Source organism: Phlebotomus papatasi, chromosome 3 (assembly GCF_024763615.1).
Source record: "Phlebotomus papatasi isolate M1 chromosome 3, Ppap_2.1, whole genome shotgun sequence".
Taxonomy (NCBI): Eukaryota; Metazoa; Arthropoda; class Insecta; order Diptera; family Psychodidae; genus Phlebotomus; species Phlebotomus papatasi.
The window spans coordinates 80,828,876-80,850,208 of record NC_077224.1 but is presented as its reverse complement, the minus strand read 5'-3'; the positions used below and the strand labels follow the sequence as shown (position 1 = coordinate 80,850,208).

Sequence of the window (21,333 nt, the reverse complement as noted above, 5' to 3'; positions counted from 1 at the left end):
ATATAAAATGATTCAAACACACAAATTACACATTTGGACTCTCACCAGCGACAATTAATGTGAATCATATTAAAATTTTAATGTGCAAGTTTGATAACACAGTCAGAAGGTTCGAAATAAAATTAAAGCTTGAAGATTCTAAAATGCTCTAAATCCAGAAAATCAATAAGTTGGGATTCAATATGCTAAATTTCGGTGTATTTATTAATTGTTTGTTTAACAATTTGGCCCTTTATCGTAAAATCCAGACCTGATTATTTTAAAATCATATCCTAATCCGTCCGAGCTTAAAATCGGTTGAGTGACAAAGAAATGATGAGTAGGGGGTTGGGTCTTACCGTCGGCCGTATTGACACTTCCTCCCTTGTTGGCCAGCTTCGAGGCCGTCCAAACATTGAGCATGTCTGCGGTGGCGATCTGCGTAGCCAGTCCACCGGGCAGTCCTCCGTCGATGGTCTCAGTGGCACCCTTTCCGCTTACGAAGGACACCGGAGTTGTGGGCGTCGGCGGGGCATTTGTGCTGAGCGTTGGCGGCGGGGGTGAGTAGTCAATTTCATTTTTTACCCTCAAATCCTCAGCACCGGCCTGGGTACACAACAAAAACATATCCCACCCATTATTGAACCGACAGACAATGCAAACCACTCAAACTGTCACCAGACCCTGAGCACTCCACCATCCCCCGGGGTAGGGGCTTCGGGAGGGAGGGTAGGGCTTAAAATCCAGCGACTGGTTTTGTGGATGTGTGCGTGGTATAAAATTAAAATTCACAACTCACATAGTTCGAATCTCGTTCATCCTTATCATCATCGATGGGGTCCGTCACATTTCCTCCATTCCGTTCACTCCTCTCACTCCGGTCAGCAATCGCCGTTGGGGTGTTTCCGTTTCCTGCTGTTGTGCTTGGTGGGCTGTGATTCTCGTATCTGCTGTGCACGCACATGTGAACATTTTTACACCATTAATATTCTCCCCATTTCTTCCTTCAACCCCATTACTCATCCCCAAAGTAGTACAATGCCCCAAAAACACATCACCTACGCAGGAATGGCATTTTCTACTACTGTTGAACACCATAAACGTGAAAAGTTTCTTGAATTTGGGTTTGTACTCAAGAAGGGTTGCTTTCTTCTAAAAAATTCTTCAGATTTGATTGAATTTCTATTAATCTGTTACGCTGAATTGTTCTCATTTCAAATCCAGAATATGGCGTTATCAGGGTTATCTGAAGCCCTTGTAGTTCAAATTAACTAATCATTGCAATTACTTAAATATAGATTAAATTATATTTAATTAATATTAATTAAATATAAAATAGATTTGTCAAAGATGTTTTTTTTTTCAAAATTAAAACTACCAAGAGATGAGTCAAGAAACCAGAAACCCTTGTCAGTAAAAATGGGAATAAGTTACCGGAGTTTCTCCTCGAAAAAAGGTTTTTCTTAATATTCTACGGAGAAGAAAATATTCTGCAAATACGCAATCTTTTGGCTGTTATTTATTTTTATAAATCATTAAACTTTTAATTGCTTGCTTAAGATTGATAGCTTGAGATAGATCTAATATTCACAGAAAGAAGGATAAAATGTATAATCCGAAACAACGCCGCGTCTCGGACAAAATAATTTGGAAGTTTGAAGTATGATAATTGAAATCTTGAAAGCCAAAATCCCGAAAAGCCAAAATAACAAATAAAAAATCAAATCCCGAAAAGTCAAAATCCGGAAAGCCATAAACCAGAACGCCAAAAATCCCGTAAAGCCAAAATCCCGAAAGCTAGCATCCAGAACGCCACAATCCCGAAGAGCCAAAATCCCAAAAAATTAAAATCCCGATAAGCCAAGATCTAAGAGAATCAGAATCCGGTACGATAAATTCCCGAAAAGCTAGTATACGGAAGGCCAAAATCCCAAAAGGCAAAATCTATAACGCCAAAATCCCGGAAAGTTCAAATACTGAAAAGCCAAAATCCGAAAAGCCAGAATCCATAACGCCAAAATCCCGCAAAGACAAAATCCATAAAAACCAGAATTCAGAACGTTAAAATTCCAAAAGGAAAAATCTATAACGCCAAAATCCCGAAAAGCCAAAATTCCAAAAAATTAAAATCCCTATAAAACCAAAATCCCAGAGAGGCAGAGCCCGGTACGACGAACTCCAGCAAAGCCAAAATCCCGAAAAGCTATACGGAAGGCCAAAATCTCAAAAGGCAAAATCTGGAACGCTAAAATCCCGGAGAGTTCAAATCTCGGAAAGTACATATCCCGGAAAGAAAAAATCCCAAAAAACCAGAATCCAGAACGCCAAAATCCCTAAAAACCAGAATCCGGAACACCAAAATCCCAAAAGGTAAAATCTAGAACGCCAAGATCCCAAAGACAAATCCGGAACGCCAAAATCCCGAAAAGCCAAAATCCAGAACACCAAAATCCTAAAAAGTTCAAATCCCGCAAAGCCAAAATCCCGAAAAGCTAGTATACGGAAGGCCAAAATCTAGAACTCTAAAATCTCGGAAAGTTCATATCCCGGAAAGAAAAAATCCGAAAAGCCAGAATCCAGAACACCAAAATTCCTAAAAACCAGAATCCAGAACGGAACACTAAAATCTCAAAAGGCAAAATCTAGAGCACTAAAATCCCAATGGCAAATCCGGAACGCCAAAATCCAGAACACAAAATCCTAAAAAGTTCAAATCCCGTAAATCCAAAATCCTGTAAATCCAAAATCCCGAAAACCTCAAGTCCTAAAAAGGTAAAACCAGGAAAAACCCAAGTCCCAAACGGTCATAATCCTGAAGGGGGCGAAATTATACGAACACTTTCAAGAATTCGGAATTTCGACTTTCTGGATTTTGGCTTTTGGGGTTTTGCTTTCCGGATTTTGACCGGAACCCGATAATCTAAAACTCATTTTAGTGATTATCCAAGAATAGCCTTTTTTTATCTGACCATTTTTTATCTGCTTATCTTTGAAGAGCTATCCAAACTTTAAATTAAATTCGAATTTTATCGTACAATGTGCTTTGATTAAACCTAAATTCGAACATAACGAACTGTCAAGATCTGATTTGACTGGATGTAGCATGGAATATTTCCCAGGTGTCTGGTTTCAAAAAAAAATCTTAAGAAGTATTTAAAAAAAAAAACATATAAACTTGTATTTACGCAATGTTTAATGGAAAAAAAACTTTATCATAATCGAAATAAAGGGTTTTTTCTTTAAATATAAATTCGGCTTTGCTTCGTATGTTCGGAAAATTAGGCTGTTTCTCCAAATAGTAATTTTTAATTCGTTTTTAGACTTACAAACTGATTAATAAACAAACTGATTTGCAACTTTTTGAATTATTCGATTTTTGAAAAACTGCCTTGATCCGGTTTTTAGAAAAATCGGTTATGACCTGAATTTCTTTCTAAACAGTCTTCATTGTCTTTAAATATCTTTGAAAAGATCATTTTATTTTTTATTGGCAATGCTCTGAATATTAATTTAGGGAACTACCTGGATCCATAGATCCCTGGTACCCTTACCTTATCAATTTGAATTTTGTGTTATTGAAAAGGTGTTCTGCTGACTTTTTCTTGACCGCGTATCTAGAAAGTTTGCTCTCAAGAAGGCCTGGTTCCTATACCGGAAGCTCTATTAATTTTTTTAATTGTTTTTTACAATTAAGATTTGTCTTTTTTCAAGTATATTTGTCGATTGATTTAGACAAAACTTTTTTTCTATTTTTTATATAAATCTCCGTATATTTTGAACTATTAGTGAGGTATTATCTATATTGTGATTTTGTTGTTTCTCACTATTTCGTGCACAGTTAAGCCTTTAGATTAAATTCTTAAAAAGGCAATTTTTACGATGATATTGATAGTAAAATAAATATTTTCAAATTGCTACAGAAACTTTAAAACAGGTTTTGAAATTTATTTGAATTTTTCTCAAAATTAGGCTCTCTTATTTTTCAAATAAAAAGCCTAAAAATTCTTTTAAAAAAAGTGTAAGTAAAGTAAAATATAAGTGTAAGTAAATCGTTGAGTAATCCTAAAACCTAAGAATTCAAAATGTTTTCAGAGGTTATTGTTTCTTTAGATGATACAAAGTACTTATTCTTACATTCCTTAAAAATGTATGGCTAAAAAAATCGTTAAAATTTCAAGGTTAGGTTAAATTTTTAAGGTTAAGATGCATATATGAATTTAAAAAAAATACCTAAAGAATTGTAGGAAAATCATGCCAAGATGTTTAATTACTATTTTGAATACAAAATTTATACTTTTAAAAGTCTTGTTAAACAAACAAATGGATTTTGTTGAAATTTTGTCAAAATATTTTTATTTACCAATTTGAAAAAAACTTTTTTCCATATTCTGAATGAAAGAACATCATTTTTACAAACTTGTCTTGTTAATTTGACAAAACATTTTTTTTTAGAGTAGATGAAACACCGCATCATGTAAGTTTTTAAGATTTTATAGGTTAGGGTTAACCTAACACTTTACAAAATAACCTCTCCGACAATTGAGATGGCTAACAAGATCATTTTGGCGGTCAAGAAAAATTCACAAAGGAAAAATATTACAAATATTAACGATCTTAGCATTTACTTCCGGAAATGCATAGAATTCTCCTCAGAACTCTTTACAAATCAAGTCACAGAATTGAATTATTATGACATGGCAACTTTTCCATTATTACCAAAGATTACAAAATTGGATTTCCCCAAAATGGAGTTTTTATCGCAAACCAAAATAACAAGAAACTTTTTCGTGACTCTATAGAAGTTCTACGTCATCAATAGAATCATAATTCTCATTTGGATTTCTTTGCAAATTGAACTTTGGCAAAAAAAGGCAATTCGAGAACCCTCCATCAAAGCGAAGAATTACATTGAGATTGTTCTGAAAGAAAGGAACATGAGAGACTCACCTTGATTGCTGCGGTGATGTTCTCTCTGCCTGCAGAGCATCAGCTTCAGTTGGGGCCGATGATGAAGCACTACTTCCAGGTCTGGTCCAGGTACAAAGGGGAATATTTAGTGAATGGATTTTAGGAAGGGGAATTCTCTGATATTTACCTGTATCCCTTGCTTATGGGACTGGCATTGCCAGCACTGCCCTTAGAGCCGTCCCTGAGGACACTACCTCGTGTCTCTTGCTCGATGAAGGGACTTCGCAGGGGTCTCTTCCGAGGTGGGTCATATGGCAGAGGACGGTACATGGGTGAGATGTAGGAATGGAATCCCGCTAAACCTGCAAGACCGAGATTTGCCATCAACTCTAAAAAACTTCTGTCATCTGGACAGTTCATAGGGGCATATGGGGGGCACATGAGATACTGACCTGCACTACTGGGATGCATAAGTGAGTCGCATTCCTGTTTAATCCCTGTGTGTCCCAGACTCCCAGATCCGCTCAAGCTTCCTCTACCCTGTCGTCGACTAGTACTACCCGAAGGTGATTCTAGGGGTACATCGTGCACCCCACCTGACGGCGCTGCCGCCAATCTGCCATGTTCTGTGGACAGGCCCTTCACCTGTAGACTCTCGGCCGCCTTCAGGAAGCTATTGAGTGATTCCTGTGACACGTGCACCTCCCCTTTGTACATAAACTCCAGCAGAGCTGACATATTCTCCGCCGATGTAGCTTCCAGGATCACACAGCATGACCCATTAATGGGGGCTGTCTGGAAGAGGTCGGCAAAGTGCTTCGAGCATGCAGCAAGAATCAATTTGTGAGCCTTGAAAATTGTGCCTGCAACAAGAGAAAAAAACAATTCACTTGATATCGCATGGAATGCTGATAAAGGGGGCCAATCTATCGCACACCGGACAATGTGGCGAGTCATTAGAAAATTGCCAAATTCACAGCCCAGTGGGACAAATATCGCCTACAGCGTCAACGTGATACGTTGCACAGAGTTTTTGGGTGGGCGCCACATCAATTCTGATATATTAATTTGTGGAGATGAACAAAAAAAACCATCTGGGCAGATTAACGAGAGAGATTAGGCTTACACGAGATCGTGAAATTTATCTTCTTGCTTTTGGTACTTGGCACGTAATCCACTTGAAGTCTTCAAGAAGTTTAAATTGCATAAAAATAAATCTTCAAATTACTTTTTTAACCTTTTAAGGACGAGACGCTTTTTTCTGATCCAAAATCAATAAGAAACTAATAAACAAAATTAATTAAATGTTTTACATAAAGAACTAGGGGTATGACATTTCCTATGTTTCCCTTATGTTTCTAGTGAGCCGAAAAAACTTTTGAGTTTATTAGCTGTTTTCTGTCATTGTAGAATGAATTAGCAAAAAATACTAATACAAGATAAAAGCCAATTTAATAACGAAGAGGCAACCGAAAACCTTAAATTTGCAACCTACGTAGTTTTGGAGACATCTCGTGAAATGTGTACGAAAACAGGGAAAAATTTACACTAAAATCAGTCGCATTTTTCAGAGCTAATGTCACCTCCCTGGCCTTGGACAATCCAACAGAGTCTGATTCGGTATATTTTTTTCTTCTATCAACGATAGGGATAAAAATAGCCTAAATATTTAAGTAATTTTTTTAACGACACCAGTGAATGATAATTTTTACTATAATGAAAAATATTATGTATAAGTAGTGGTACTTTCTATTCCCGAAACGGTTTTGCTTAAAAAAATTGGAAATATAGAAAAATAATAAAAATCATTTATCTGTGCGGTCAATTGAAAAATTATCACATTTGAGCTTAAATATTTACTAACAGCAAATAGTTGGAGATTTGCAAAAATAACCTAGATTCCTACAACCTTCTACTTCACGATTACGTTCAAACATTAGAAAGATAGAACTTTGGGTAGTCAGGAAAATTAATTTTCTCTATGGGTCACGGGTGACCCAATCGTCCTTAAAGGGTTAAAATTTCGTCGGTTGCGTCTACCTCTGTCGTATCTGCATTTGTTTTGTATCTGCATTTGGTGTAAGCTACAATACAGACGTCCCCTCTTGCGTGAAATGCTGACACAAAAGAAATGCAGATACGATAGATGTAGACGCAACCGACGATTTATTACTAAACTCATTAAGGTTTAAATGGACTTTTTTTGCTGTAATTCAATTGAAAGTGATCTTGTACGAAGTTCTGCTTTTTCCATGTGCATTTATTGACGAAATATCTCTAACAGAGAATTAATCGCAATCCTGTAATGCATTAGGGTGAATTAAGCTAATTCAAAACCTGCTCCAAATGGAAATTTTTCGCTACTTCAAATGGAAACGTCATTCTTCTCATGGTAATAATAGTATTAAATTATTATATTTATATATTTTCTATACCACAGTTTCATTATTTAGTTTGGGGAATCAGTGGCGCAATAGGCAAGACCGTTGACTCTTGGGCGGATCGATTCCCTGGCTCGATTCACTGTTGTGAGTTCGAGCCCCGCCCGGTGCAAAGATCTGAATGTTTAGAAAAAGACATTTTCACTGTGATATAACGTAATAAAAATGCACCGCCTCGCCCAACAACTCCGGGAGCATGGAAGAAGCATTCACCATACTACGGGAAGGCGCTCCTGGGCGGTCTACAATGGACTTCGCAGATTCTTCCAACACGGGATATAACGCATTGTAAAAAAAAAAAAAAAAAAAAAAATGATTACCTTGTAATAAATATCTCGATACGATTAATAATAATAATAATTATTTAGTTAATTTAGCTCCAAATAAAGCGAAAATCCATTCATATTCACCAATTTTAATTTCTTAATTTCTGAGAAAAATTAAAAGTGTACCTTTTCACCATCGAGTTTTTCATCGATCGACCATGTTTTCCAATGAAAAACACAATGAAGTGACTGTTGTTTATTCCTTTTGTTTAACATTTACGTCATATTTCTGGCTAATTTTACTTAAATTAAGTGCTAATCTTTATTGTTAACGGTACGTGAAGTTTTCAAATGAAATAATTACCTATTTCGTGAATAAAAAAGATTTTTCTGAAGTGTCTGCAGATGCTGCAATAGGAAACCCCGGAAATGTGATTTTTTTGGAGAGATTTTCTTATTGTTTTAGATGGAAAAGGAGAAAAGACCAGGAATAAGAACGAATCCTTCACTCAGAAGAAACTCAACAAGGTTTTGGAAGCCTTTCGTCGCGGTTTCACTTACACTGTTTGTCTCCAATTAGAAACTTTCCCTTGTCTCCATTTGGATTAATATGTTTCCAATAGAAGCTTTTCTCTTTAGCGGCCTTTCCTTCGGAAATAATTTGCATTTTCCTTCCTCGGATCATACTAATGCAGTAACCTCGGCCTGAAACACAATTGTGTGTCGGTCATGAGGCACTGATCCATTTATTAAAGTCAGGGACAGTAGTAGCCGGCCCTAGATAAGCTATCTCTGAACAGTGCAACTACCGTTCTTGGTTCAATAAGTTCCTCTTCGCTCTAGCTCCATTAGGATCTGGTGCTCATTGTAACAATAATCCGTATTCCGGGAAAACCTTCGAACCGAAAAGATCAGGGTATCTCTTGCAGAACGTACACAGATAAAATTATTTTGTAAAAATATTCGTAAATGTTTGTAAATCGTATAACCCACAAACAGGTTCGTAAAAGTTTGTACTTTTTCACAAACATTGTTCGTAACATGATCACTTGACGAGCGTTTTTTTGTATTTCTACAAACATTTGTACTTAAATGTTCGTAAAGATGCAAAAATTGTTGAAAATGAATTTCTCTCTAATTTGGGTGACATTTCGGTACCAAATGCCTGAATTTGAGACAGTCTACTGTAACTTAAAAGCAGCTAAGCCCGAAATCCGCTGAGGTCCTCTTAAAAGAAGTTCCATAACCAAAGGATTTTTGTTAAATAAATTTCAAATAATGATGATCCTTGAATCGACTTTTATGGGGAGGAAGGGAGTTCACCGAAGACCAGAAGTTTCTATCTCTTACTATTTGGCCTCTAGATGAGTAATAAGTTTTACGAACAGAAAAGAAGAGATATTTAAAAAAAAATATACAGTAGAGCCTCGCTATAGGCCATCGCTATATAGTCCAGAATTTATCGACCGTTGATTTCAAAATACTGGTTTTAAGTTAGGTTATGTTTTTTAGTACACGACATGCAATGTTGTCATAATTATTTTAATATTTTTGGCAAACTTAATTGAGTGGTAGTGATATTTGTGATCCAGAATGAAGAGAGCGAGGACAAGTACCACAATCGCAAAGAAAGTGGAAGCCGTCGAGCAATTTCACTACTAAAAGTCATTGATAATTTAAAAAAATGACATGGACAGTAGTGCGACCCAAGTGTCAAATCTGGAACCAAATATTGACTATAGCGAGACTCTACTGTACGTGATATAGGTCATTTATGGGTACTTAACCGATTCATTACCACTGAGAGAAAAAAGAGGGTGCAATTAACTTTTTTTCCTCATAACTTAAACACTTTTGAAGTGTAAAAATATATCAACATTTTTTAATGTTAATTTTACACATTTTTAATGGTAAAATTATCATTAAAAAGGGTAACTTTAACCCCCAATACAACTAAAAAGGGTAATATTTACTTATTTATTTAAAATTAACATTTCCCGAATGTTATTTTAACTTTTTCGGATTTATTTCAGCGACCGATTGTGATCGATGCAACTGCGTGGAAAATTTCAAAATCTCTCCAAAATTTCATTGAAAGTTTTCCTGTCGTCACCCTAATCTCGATTGAATTTACATTTTTGCCCACAGCCTCTTACAAATTTGCCTCTGATCAATTTTATTCAATTGAAACAGATACCATTGATAAATGCGAGAGAATGCGATTACAAATGAGCCATCTCCAAAATCAATACGACCACGGGCAGTACTAATGACCAAAGGAATGCTTCAGTGGAGCATGCTTAACAGCCAAATTGCGAGTCATTTGGAGTATGTACCATGTGTTATGCAATTGCGATAAACAATTCATGAGCACTGTGTCAAAGATAGGCCTCATTTTTTTTTCACCAACAATTCTGTGTGTATTTTTCTTCCTCTGCCCCATCTCCCCATGGCCCATGCACAGTCCTACTCTTCTTTTCGCGCCTTGCCTCCTCGCGGTGCTTGAGTGTGTCGAGCATACGGAGAGCAGCATATGCATGTACGGTAAGATGGGGCATTCTGGAACGATTTTGAGATTTTGATACGGTATCAGATGGCCAAGGAGGAAAGGAAGGCCTTCGTTGTTATTTTCTTTGCCATCTAGAATTGTTAGGAAATCCTAAGTGTTCCAAATTAGACATTGTTACAAATTACCCCACCTTACCCTACATAGCAGAATTTTGAGATAGAACACGGGGGGGACGAATGCTCCAAGATTTCTCACCAAATTGCTATTATAGTGTCTATGGGGGCGCAAATGTGAGTGCGTGTGCGTGGATTTTTTGGGTGTTTCTCAGCTAAAAAAAAATATAAAGCGACGCGCGTTTGATGCAATTTCTCATGTGTGTGACCTAATTCCGCGACGGAGAAAAAAACTGTGTCACACTCACATTGATAATGTTTGGTGCGCCTCTTGGTTCGTGAAAAAAAAATGCGCGCTATTATTAAAAATGATTATTCAGAGGAGATTAGAGAGCCACCCAATGGGTGGTCGGCGGGCCAAACGGGAAGGAGGTGCGTCTCCTCTAAAATGGGGGTCCCCCCCAAAAAATGCATCAGTATGCGAGAGAGGAATACTAACAAAAATACCAAAGTGGTAAAAATAAAACGCAATGGCAATGAATGATTTGCCCATTACCCATTTTTTTCTTCTAAGCTTCACCAAAGAAAAAAGACGCACATCGCAGCTTTTTTTTTGCTGATGTTAGAACATTGCGGATATTTTTCCTCCTGCCCAATTTTAGGATTCCCAGAATAATCATCGATTGCGCACAGACCTCATTCTTCCCCTGATCTCTTTACCAAGAACATATATACTGCATTTTAATCTTTTCACACATCAAATGCTATATTTTCCTCAAAAAGTCACTATCAGCTTAGGATATCGTTGATTATGTAAGCAAAAAAAAAACTGTGAATGCATTAGAAGTGTCTCAAATAAACATAATTCATAAAACAATAAATAAAAACTATTTATTTTCTGATTAAAAAGTCTTGGAGCACATTGTTAAGAAGAATTTTTTGTTGAGTTTATCTCAAAAAGCTACACCCTTTAAATCGCTAGAATGTGTGTTCCATGAAATACACGCGATAAATAATTTCTCGCACAAGATATTTGTACAAGTGAGCACATTTTTTTCTTATTCTTTAAACATAAAATAAATTGTGCTGAAGAAGTCGCACATTTACGCAAAATGCGATACATCGTGGCAAAAAGCATATGCTGCATTGTGACATTGAATTATTTTCAGCTTGAAAGCTTCACTTGTAACCTTAAACAGAATTCAAAATGAATAATTCACAGTGAAAAGGTGTTATTCCGTATGTTATCTATTCTCTTAAAGCCATAAATAAAAATTAATTTTCATCTACGTAGGAATTTTGCTATCTTGATTGCAATTTGGAACGAAAGATCGCAATGGTAGGGTAGGGTAATAAACCAATTGCACTAATTGGTGGAAAAATTTCCGCTTTGAAAATTTTATTAGTGAAAGATATCGATTTGAATGATCTACCAAATGGGAAGAAATTAAGAAGGTATAAAAGGTTCATTAGATTTTTAAGTTACGTAAAATTCTTAGTAAAATAGTATTTCTTTTTTGAACACAAAAAATCTAGCTTCTATGATATATATCTCGGCTCAAACTAGTTTTTCAAAATTTGAAATTTTCAGACGAAACATAATACCTCTTAAAGTATCACATTAGTACTTTAAGAATATTGAACAATTTATGGTTTTCTTGAAGAAATTGTATGTAACATATAGGGAAAACCACCCTATCTTTGAACAGCTTAAGCTTCGAACAACTCAGTTTTTTTCTATGTTAATAAAAGATTAGCTTTCTTCTGAAAATTTGCCAAATTCATTTGAAACACATTAAAAAAAGGGTAACAAAGCGTCTCAGACTTTGCGAAATGCACGAACTCGAATTTACTGGTAACGGATTGAATCCGTTTCATAAACCACTCAAAAGATCCACCAAAATAGTTTTAAGAATAATGCAATTGATTTTCGGTCAAGGATTACTTATCAGTGAAAAACCGCTTCATTACCGGTTCAGAACCGATTTGAACCGATTTATAAATCACTTTAAACTAGTCCCCGGCGAGTGTCCTTCAAAGTTGAAGCCACTTTCTTACTTTCACATACAAATGCGTATGGGAATTTTTCTGCACTCGTAATCGTTATGCTAAATATTTAAAAAGTGAGAAGTTTTTCCGTATTATAAGATACCTTTCCGTATGGAGGGATAAATATACTAAAATTTTGTGTAAATAATTTTTTTCCTTGGAGCACTGTGAGCTGAGTCCGATCCCAATTTAGGAATTGGCTTCAAATATCGCCATATAAAAAGGCCAACTTGCCAGGCACTTGACTTCAAACATTGTCTAAAATGTACCTCAAGACCAACATAATTAAATTTCGTATAAAATTTTGTTATCGATTATGAACCGGTTCAAAATCGATTAATTAATTAGAACACTTTCAGTTTTATCGGAAATTCCAAGGCCTTTCTAACGAGCCCAAATATGATACCATTCGGATGAGAAATACGCACTTTAGAGCCGTTTTAACATTTGACATTGAAAATCCGTTATTAGAAATGATTCAACCAGATTCAACGGAATTTCAAAAGACGAAATGATTAGGTAATCTCTGATAGGGTAGAGTCAGCCCTTTTCGCCATGTAAGCACTTTTTCGCCACCTAATATAAAACAATTAATTTAAGGCATTCAAGAATAAGTAGCATTTTAACACTCATAATATGTTCTGTTCTAATATCCCAATACGTTATTACGTCTCTTAATTAATTGAAATTCGTTTTAAAACAGGTGGCGAAAAGTACTGAAACAAGCATAATTGGGCAAAATGCATATTTTTCAATGAGATTTTCTAAAATTCTCGAGACGTATCCTAGATATATAGATAGATATTGCTTCAAAGTATCCTTATACAAAAATTCATTTTAGTCTGACAAAAATATTACAAATTACGAGGCCCCTAAAGCCTAATGGTGGCGAAAAGTACTGACTCTACCCTACATATCCAAAAATAAAAAAAATGCACGACGCGTTTTCGAGTAATTCCAAAAAATACGGTAAAATTACGGAAAGGGGCGAAATGGGGCCTCTAAAGTTGGAGACAGCCGTATGGACAGGTGGACAGAAGGACAAACAGTCAGTGTGACATTTCTCAGAAATCGTCTGAAACGGTGTTCAAAAAAGTATTACTAATCCAGCACAGACTAAGCTGAGACACGACTTAGTTAGTAGGAAAATTATGGGAATTTAAAAAATCATTATTCTGATTATAATTACGTAAAACTGTCTGTTAGCTTAAGTCGTAAGTAGTCTAGGGCATAACCTCACCAGATTTTTTATATTCTTTTTAAATCCTTTAACCATTATCTTGAATTTTTCCGGTACAACACAACTTAGAGGAACAAATAAAACAAATTATGATAAATTTAAAAATGTTTTCTAATGCATTTAGAGCAACTACTTAAAAAGTGCTTAGTCGAAAATCCTTAATTACGTTCTAAATAAAAATACTTTTTCAAGTACTTAATACAAACTGCTTAATTATAGACATTTACAAAGGCCTTAATAAACTGCTTAATGTTAAGGCTGCACCATGCCATTTTTTTTGTTATTCACCACAACGCGCAGAGAAGTTTTTTCTGATTTTTATAATTTTTTTAAATACTCGGATTTTCAAAAGCTTCTTAAAATTAATTCAATAAACTAAGATCTATAAATAAAAACAATTATATTGTCAATTATATTGTTTTAGTCGTAAATTTCGCGTTTCATTAAAAGTTTAAAAAAAATACTAAAAAATACACAAATTTACTAAAAAAAAATGTATTTACTTTATGCGTTGTCAAAATTTATAGCATTTCTTTTAGGAGAACTTTAAAAAAATTAACTTTGAAAAATACTTTGCCTTATGTAAAAATCTTATTCAAAATTATTAACATATTCGAATTGTATCATCTGAAAAGCCTATTTAAAAAAAAACTTCCAACTCTTCTAATTTTAGCTCTGTAAAATGTCTCATCATTATTAATAATTCTGGTATAATTAATTTTTATTTGCACATTTCCATTCCACATGATTCTTTAGGTACTTCATATTCAAATTCCCATTGAATTTTCATTTAAAATAATTAAAAAAAAAAAGCTTCCAAAAAACAAATTCAAGCGGAAGCATCAACAAATAGAATCCAACAGAGCAGACGAGCTTCATGTGTCCCTTATCCTTTCTGATGCCACAAAAAAATATCCTGGAGAGTGATCGACAGAGGGAAATGGGCTGAATTGCGAATGGGAGTATTTCTGGAGGAATTAAATGCGATTTGAAAGCATCAACAGCGCAGCCAATTTGATGAATTTCCTCCAGTTGGGGAAATGAAAATGAAAAGTTTGTGCAGAGAAAAAAAATTCACAGTGTATTTGAATGTGTCTCTGCGATAAAAACAAATAACACAAAAAGTCCCCATCCAGTACACGTTATTCCAGCATTTTGCTAATGTACAGCCTTTGATGGAGACGCACCCATTGCTATTTTTCGCCCTCATCTTTCCTCCCCAGCAAATCCTGTCAGGATGATGATAGAATGGCGGGAAAGCTTCAAGCCACTCCAATGTACCTCGGAGCTGGGAGTTGTCCTCAACCATTCTTTAATCCTTTCAATTTCGCATTCTCTGCACAGTGTTTTTGAGGAGAGGGTGCAAGGGATGAGCCTACCACCTTCAAATCCAATCAGCCTACAGTGAGGGAAAAAAGCACGAGAAAATCCACCCTCGCAGAGAAAAGGGGACATAAACACCAGGTGAAATGCGTGATTCAAGTTCCAATACATTTTTCCCATCTACCTGATAGGATCTCTCTACCCATTCAGCAAAATCTGAATTTTACAAGTTACTACTCGTTATTTTTCATTCTAAATATTATCTCTTCTCTGTGGTAATGTTATTAAGTGTCACTTAATATTGAATTTTATGGTATTAACAACAAATTGAACTTATAGTTTATTGAAATTTTTGCATATTTATGGCGAAAATAATTTAAGAAGATTTTCATTAATTACTGAAATTAATTTTTTTAATGTAATTTCGGATGAGTAATATAAACTTTGATATAGAGATTGTCAACACTCAAGTCATCGCATGACTAGAGGCACAACATTAGAGAATGAAAACTTCGTTTTGACCATCTTTAATGCCACGTCTGTAGAATGACTAAAATATTACCAGTTTGACAGAAATCAAAATGAATGTCAATTTGATGTGGAAGCGACAACGTCATGGCGACCACAAATTATGTACGTAATGAAATTAAGTTGAAACATGAACAGAATATTCAATAAATAACGTGTTACCAATCTGGATGTCAGAGAATTACTTTATTGGTGTTTTCCGACGGTTGATTCAAGTATTATTAATTCCGGTCAGCGTCGGGGGATGGGGCAGCTATGAAAAAAAAAATTCCCAAAGCTTTTGGCTCAGACTCTAAGCCTTCCTCAGTGGCCAAATGTTGTAGGTTATATAACCTGCTATGTTGTAGGTATCCTTAGTTCACAGGGCATAGGATCTGCGGCACGGCACTTGCCTCTTTTAGCTATTAGATGATTGCATAAGTTCGTGGGACTTTTTCACGCAGGTCGTTAAAGGGTATCTCGTAGCTTACCTCCACCATTCATGTTTACTTTTTTGCTTGTACTGGAAAGACTATAGTGTCTTACCTTAAATTAAATTTACAAATGCCAAGTATTCTTCAAATAGGTCGATATGGCTTTTGGAGTACTTTTCCAAAATGTAAAACAAAAAAGTTCTACATTTAGATTCTACATTTATGTTCTACATTTTCTATTTTGTTCCAGATGTAAAACAAAAAAGTTCTACATTTTAGCATTTAATTTTAAGCGAATTTTGGAAAGGTCCAAGTGATGTACTTCAACGGAAAAAGCATTTTGGGCATTTATATAGATCATGCTCTTGCTCTTAGAATGATTAAAAGGTATTTTGGAAAATTCCAAAATAGGGATTTATCTTTCAAAACATCGACTTCATTTTAAACGGTCTCTAACATTGATGGAAATATTGTGAGTTTCCTAGTGGAAGAAAATTTGTGGATAACAATTGAAGAGATTGCTAAAATGTTGCACAACAATAATTTCATCGTATTTCGCTATTTAGAAAAGCTTTGATGCGTTTAAAAGCGCGATACATGGGTGCTCCATTTTTTTACTGAAAGGAATAAAGGGAACCGTATGAATTTAGGGAATGTAGCTATTTCTCTACTGATATGCTGCAATGAAGAAATTTTTCTGAATCGATTGGTGAAAAGTGATGAGAAATAGATCTAATAGAACAATATGCAGCGGAAAAAGTCTTGAAAGAAACAGCCAACCTTCTTGCAAAAATTGTGAATTTGATGGAATTCCAGGGAAATTAATCTCTTTGAGCTACTCCCATGCGATGAAACAATCATAGAAGATAAGCGCTGTGCCTAATTCGTTAGATTCAATGCACTTGCTTAATAAAAACATCCGATTTTGGTCAAAAGAAAGGGCATGATTTTCCAAAATGACAACACTAAATCGTGCGACTAATAACAGACGCTGCTAAAATTACAAGAGATGCAATAGGAAATTCTCCAGAAGCTGGAATATTCTTCAGACATCATTTGTTCCAAACTCTGCAGAATATTTTGGTGTGCAAAAATATGGATTCTGCTCAAGCTGTCAAAAACGACCTTGCGAGTTTTCTTCGAGAAAAAAACAAGCTCTTCCTTAAAAACTAGTTTTTACTACTTGGGTATTAACTAAGGAAATTTTTAATTGCACAGAATAATGCCCAACGCACAATTAATTTTGTTTGTGAACATGTTTTCAAAATTTCATATGAAAGAGAGCAAGATGACTCGATCTCCGTTTTACTCACTCTCATTGAAATGTCAAAAACATGTTTAAAAAACAAAAGTTATTGTGCGCTGAGCATAATGTCCAACGCACAATTAATTTTGTTTTGTAAATATGTTTTCGACATTTCAATGAGAGTGAATGAAACAGAGAACTGGTCATCTCGCTCTCTCTCATAGGATATTTTGGAAACATGTTTACAAACAAAAGTTATTGTACGTTGGGCATAATTCCCAACGCACAATAACTTTTGTTTGTAAATATGTTTTCAAAATTTTCTATGAGAGTGAGCGAGATGACTAGATCTAGATCTCACTCACTCTCATTGAAATATCAAAAACATGTTTACTAAACATAAGTTATTGTGCGTTGCGCATAAGACTCGAAAAATCCGAATTTTCAAAATAAAAATAAACACTTTTTTCTTTTGAGTACACCTTGATACTCTTTGACATTCCAGTGAATATTGCACCTTAAGTTAATTATTCTCAAAGTTATAGGCTTTTCTTAATGTACTCTGCAAAAATCAAATGAAATCGCTCTCTTGTGAAGTTAACCATTTGTGAGTTGTTCGATGCTTTTTCTTAATTATCGATTTTTATAAACTTTCTAAAGGAATACGCTAAATTTTCATAGAAATTTGTATTGCACGGGGTATCGCTATTGAGTAATTTCTTAAGGGTCATTAGATTATGACTCCTCTAATGAGGTTTGCATTGCTTAGACCGCTGAATGAAATCTATTCATTCTTTTCTTTTGTTAGAAGCTAAACGGTAACAGATATCATCTTCACATCGTCGGTGACACCTCCATAAATTCATATTTTCTAGAACTGTTTTTTTTTGGATTTTGATCTTGATCTTTTCGGTTTTTGTTAAAGGTATTCAGTGAGTTAAGTAATATGATCTTAGCTTTAAGAAGCCAAATGAGCAGGTTCGAATATTCTTGACATCATCATTTGGATTATCATGCTCATCATGCACTCATTGTTCTTACCATTCAATAAAATATGACATCAATAGGGTAATATGGGGTAATTTGGAATCATGTCTAATTGAGTGTCGAAAGAACACGAGAATACCATTGTCCCCTGCCTCATGCGAAGTAGGGGTTTTGATGATGGCAAGTCCGCTGGCTATTGCCATGGCCCCTTTTTGGGCAAAACAAACTTAATTTTAAGCTTCAACACGATTGTCTAATTGTCGAATGTCTAATTTGGAATTATGAGAATCCCTAACTCTTTTTCACATTTCTTTTCTCTTTGACCCTCTGAGAACAGTGAAAAAATCTCAAAATTCCAAAATACACACCATTCCGAATTACCCCATCTTACCCTAATCCGTTTTCTCCGAGTGTGAATGAGTTGGAGAGAAGGATGAGTAGATAAAATGAAAATATTTTGGAAAATCGTATCTTGGTTGGAGCTTTAAGAAGATCCTCATGGGAAAAGCTTTAAAAAGGCAGAGACAAGTCCTCAGTTTACCGCCACCCATAAATCATCTGTGTGTATTTTTCTTGGTCTACCCCCAAACCACATCTTCATCCGAATATAATAAACAGGCATCACCATATTCAGTCAAATAAAAACCCAAACCCCCCAAACCAAAAAAAAAAGCTCTTTTGCTCTCTTCTCGCACAGCATCCCGCATTATCCCGGACCTGGCTCAAGAAAACACCCACACAGTCTTGCCAGAAATCTTATCGGCCCTTTTTTTTCTTTTTCTGCCACTTCTTTCGACGTCTGTATGAGTATTTTAATACATAAAAGTCTTTTACGTGCTGCCGAAAATATACATAGAAAATAATATTTTTTCCTCTCACTCGCACTCACACTTTCGGTTTTGGAAAAGAAAATCTCTCTGACACCCAGAAGAATTTTCACTGCCTCTGTGCCATGTGTCTGTGCGAAAGAAAAAGTAACGATGATGAGGGAAAACTGGGTGCTCTACATATACAGACACATCCCATGGGGAAAATGATGATGGAGGGTGGATTTGAGTCGCGCGGGAAATAGCAAGAATTGGTATGGGAAACATACGCGACTGACTGACGGCGGAGGATCCCCAGACCCCAACATTGGAGAGGGATCCACCAGAAAACCAAAAAGATAAAAAAGGAAAACCCTCCGGATTCAGCTTAGACGAGACGCAAATTCGAATTTGTGCTCAGTCAGATATTGGGTGGGTATATCCACCCACTCCCCCCCATCAAAATCACGAGAAAAGGGACCGGAATCCGGCAAAGCACTCACGTGTCGGCAGAGCCGAGAACTTCCTCCTCATCGATATTCCTCTGAATCCGGTCAGACGATAGCTTGACGGAATTCAGTGATGAGAGTCGAGGACCAATTCATGTTTTGGTAAAGAGCTTCCGAAATTTCTGTCAGACGACGCGTCAAAACACCGAGATGAGCCTTGTCGGAAAAGGAAAATCCATTGGCAGAGGATTAAAAGTTGGAATTATCTATGATTCTTGTACCAACCATACCTGGAGGCAATGTAAAAAGACAAAAAACCGAATGTTTTTTGACTTGGCTTTCGGCATGAAGAGCATAAACTCTAAAGACGAAATTATTCAAGAAAACCAGGGATGTTTAAGTCCATTTCAGGTACTTTTTTTTATAAATTGACTTTAGGATACCTCTTCAAATATTTAAAAAAAAAAAAACTATAACTAGAGCCTATTCCACCTTTATAAAACTTGATTACCCAGTGAGCACAGTTCGCTGCATCAAACAGCGTTTTCAGCATATTTTTGCTGAATCGATTAGCAAAAATATACTGACCGCAGACCTGTCAGCAGTTCTCGGACAAAAAGTGCTGACCAAGTATATGGAAACGACACTACCACGCAAGTGTCATTTTAACGGCGGTATCCAACTTGCACATTAAAATTTTAATGTGAATCACATTAATTGTCGCTTGTGAGCGTCCAAATATGTTATTTGTGTCTTTGAGTCACTTAATATTTGGGGTTTTTCTATTCATTGATAAAGAAGTGGACTTGACCTGCAAAAATAAGTTTATATTTACCTAAAGCATAAATATTTTTCACATTAAAAAATTAAAGAGAAAATCGCATTAATTTTTCGCATTAATGCTATAAATCAATTTATATCAAATATTGCGGGCCAAGTCTGCCTTTTTATCAACAAATAGATCAAATTTTGAATATAAAATGATTCAAACACACAAATTATACATTTAGACTCTCACCAGCGACAATTAATGTGAATCATATTAAAATTTTAATGTGCAAGTGTGATAACACAGTAAGGCTGGCAGAATTCGGCTGAAAATATATTTTCAGCTGTATAAAAATCGCTTAGCATTCGGTGTTCGCCGGACCCTAAAATTTTAGAATGAAATTCGAAAATTTAAGAGATTTAAAAATGTTTAATGCTTAAAAACTGTGAAAACTTCCTGACAAAGAAAAATTAAGAAATTATTAACTATCTTGGTAACCTAATAAACGGGATATACGATCAAGTTTAGATTTTAGTAACCGAAATCGAACATTTATTTTGACAGATTTCGATTAATTAATCTCCTGATTTGCCGGCCAAAAACCAATAAACCTATTTTTTGTGCAAAGCAAAAAATTAACCTTCTTTGTAATTTTAATTTCTTTTCAGAATTGTATTATTTTCTTTAAAAAAAGAAACAAAAAATACATTCGTTTTGTAAATTCTGTTCCAGACGTGAATATAATTTAAAACATTTAAAAATAAATAAATAAATAGGGGAAAGTGACCTGCCTTTGAATGCTTCATTTTTTCTTTCATTTCCCAAAGCTAAAATTCCATTTTGTTAATCGAAATTAATAGAAAATAGTTATGTGTATTTACATAGGGTAGAGTAAGCCCTTTTCGCCACCTTAAGGTTTTGTACCCTTGTAATTCTTACAATTTTTGTCGAAATAAAAAGAAATTTTCTGTACAAGGGCTTTGAAGCATTGTCTCTCTAATGAACCAGGAGACTTTCCGGGAATTTTTGGGTATCTAGTTGAAAAAATACATTTCCTGTAACAATGCATGTTTCAGTACTTTTCGCCACTTTGTAAACACTTTTCCGCCACTGTGTAAGCACTTTTTCGCCACTTGTTTTTAATTGATTTTTAAGAAATAGCAGCTTTCGAAAACCCGCAAAAGTACATTGCACAGTACTTTTCTTATATTAGACACCTATATTAGACAATTATTAGAGTATTTCGAATGATTTTTTGCACATTTTTTGTTTGCGACAAAAATTAATTGACAATTACGTCTGTTTCA

At 35.3% G+C, this 21,333-nt stretch overlaps 1 protein-coding gene across 4 annotated transcripts in view; it reads right to left on the bottom strand.

Annotated features, from left to right (window-relative positions):
* Positions 1-21,333, bottom strand: part of LOC129806013 (zinc finger protein chinmo) — an 84,611-nt gene that overhangs the window by 8,152 nt on the left and 55,126 nt on the right. For 3 of the 4 annotated variants that reach the window (XR_008752140.1, XR_008752141.1, XM_055854304.1), the window contains exons 4-8: positions 5,340-5,750; positions 5,075-5,249; positions 4,927-5,007; positions 779-929; positions 339-585 (exon numbers count right to left, since the gene is read on the bottom strand). Coding sequence is in view for 2 of the 4 variants with exons in the window: in XM_055854304.1 (XP_055710279.1) it covers positions 339-585; positions 779-929; positions 4,927-5,007; positions 5,075-5,249; positions 5,340-5,750 (1,065 nt within the window). In the remaining 2 variants the exon portion in view is untranslated. The remainder of the gene's footprint in view (positions 1-338; positions 586-778; positions 930-4,926; positions 5,008-5,074; positions 5,250-5,339; positions 5,751-21,333) is intronic. The other variant, XM_055854305.1, reaches the window with a different exon arrangement.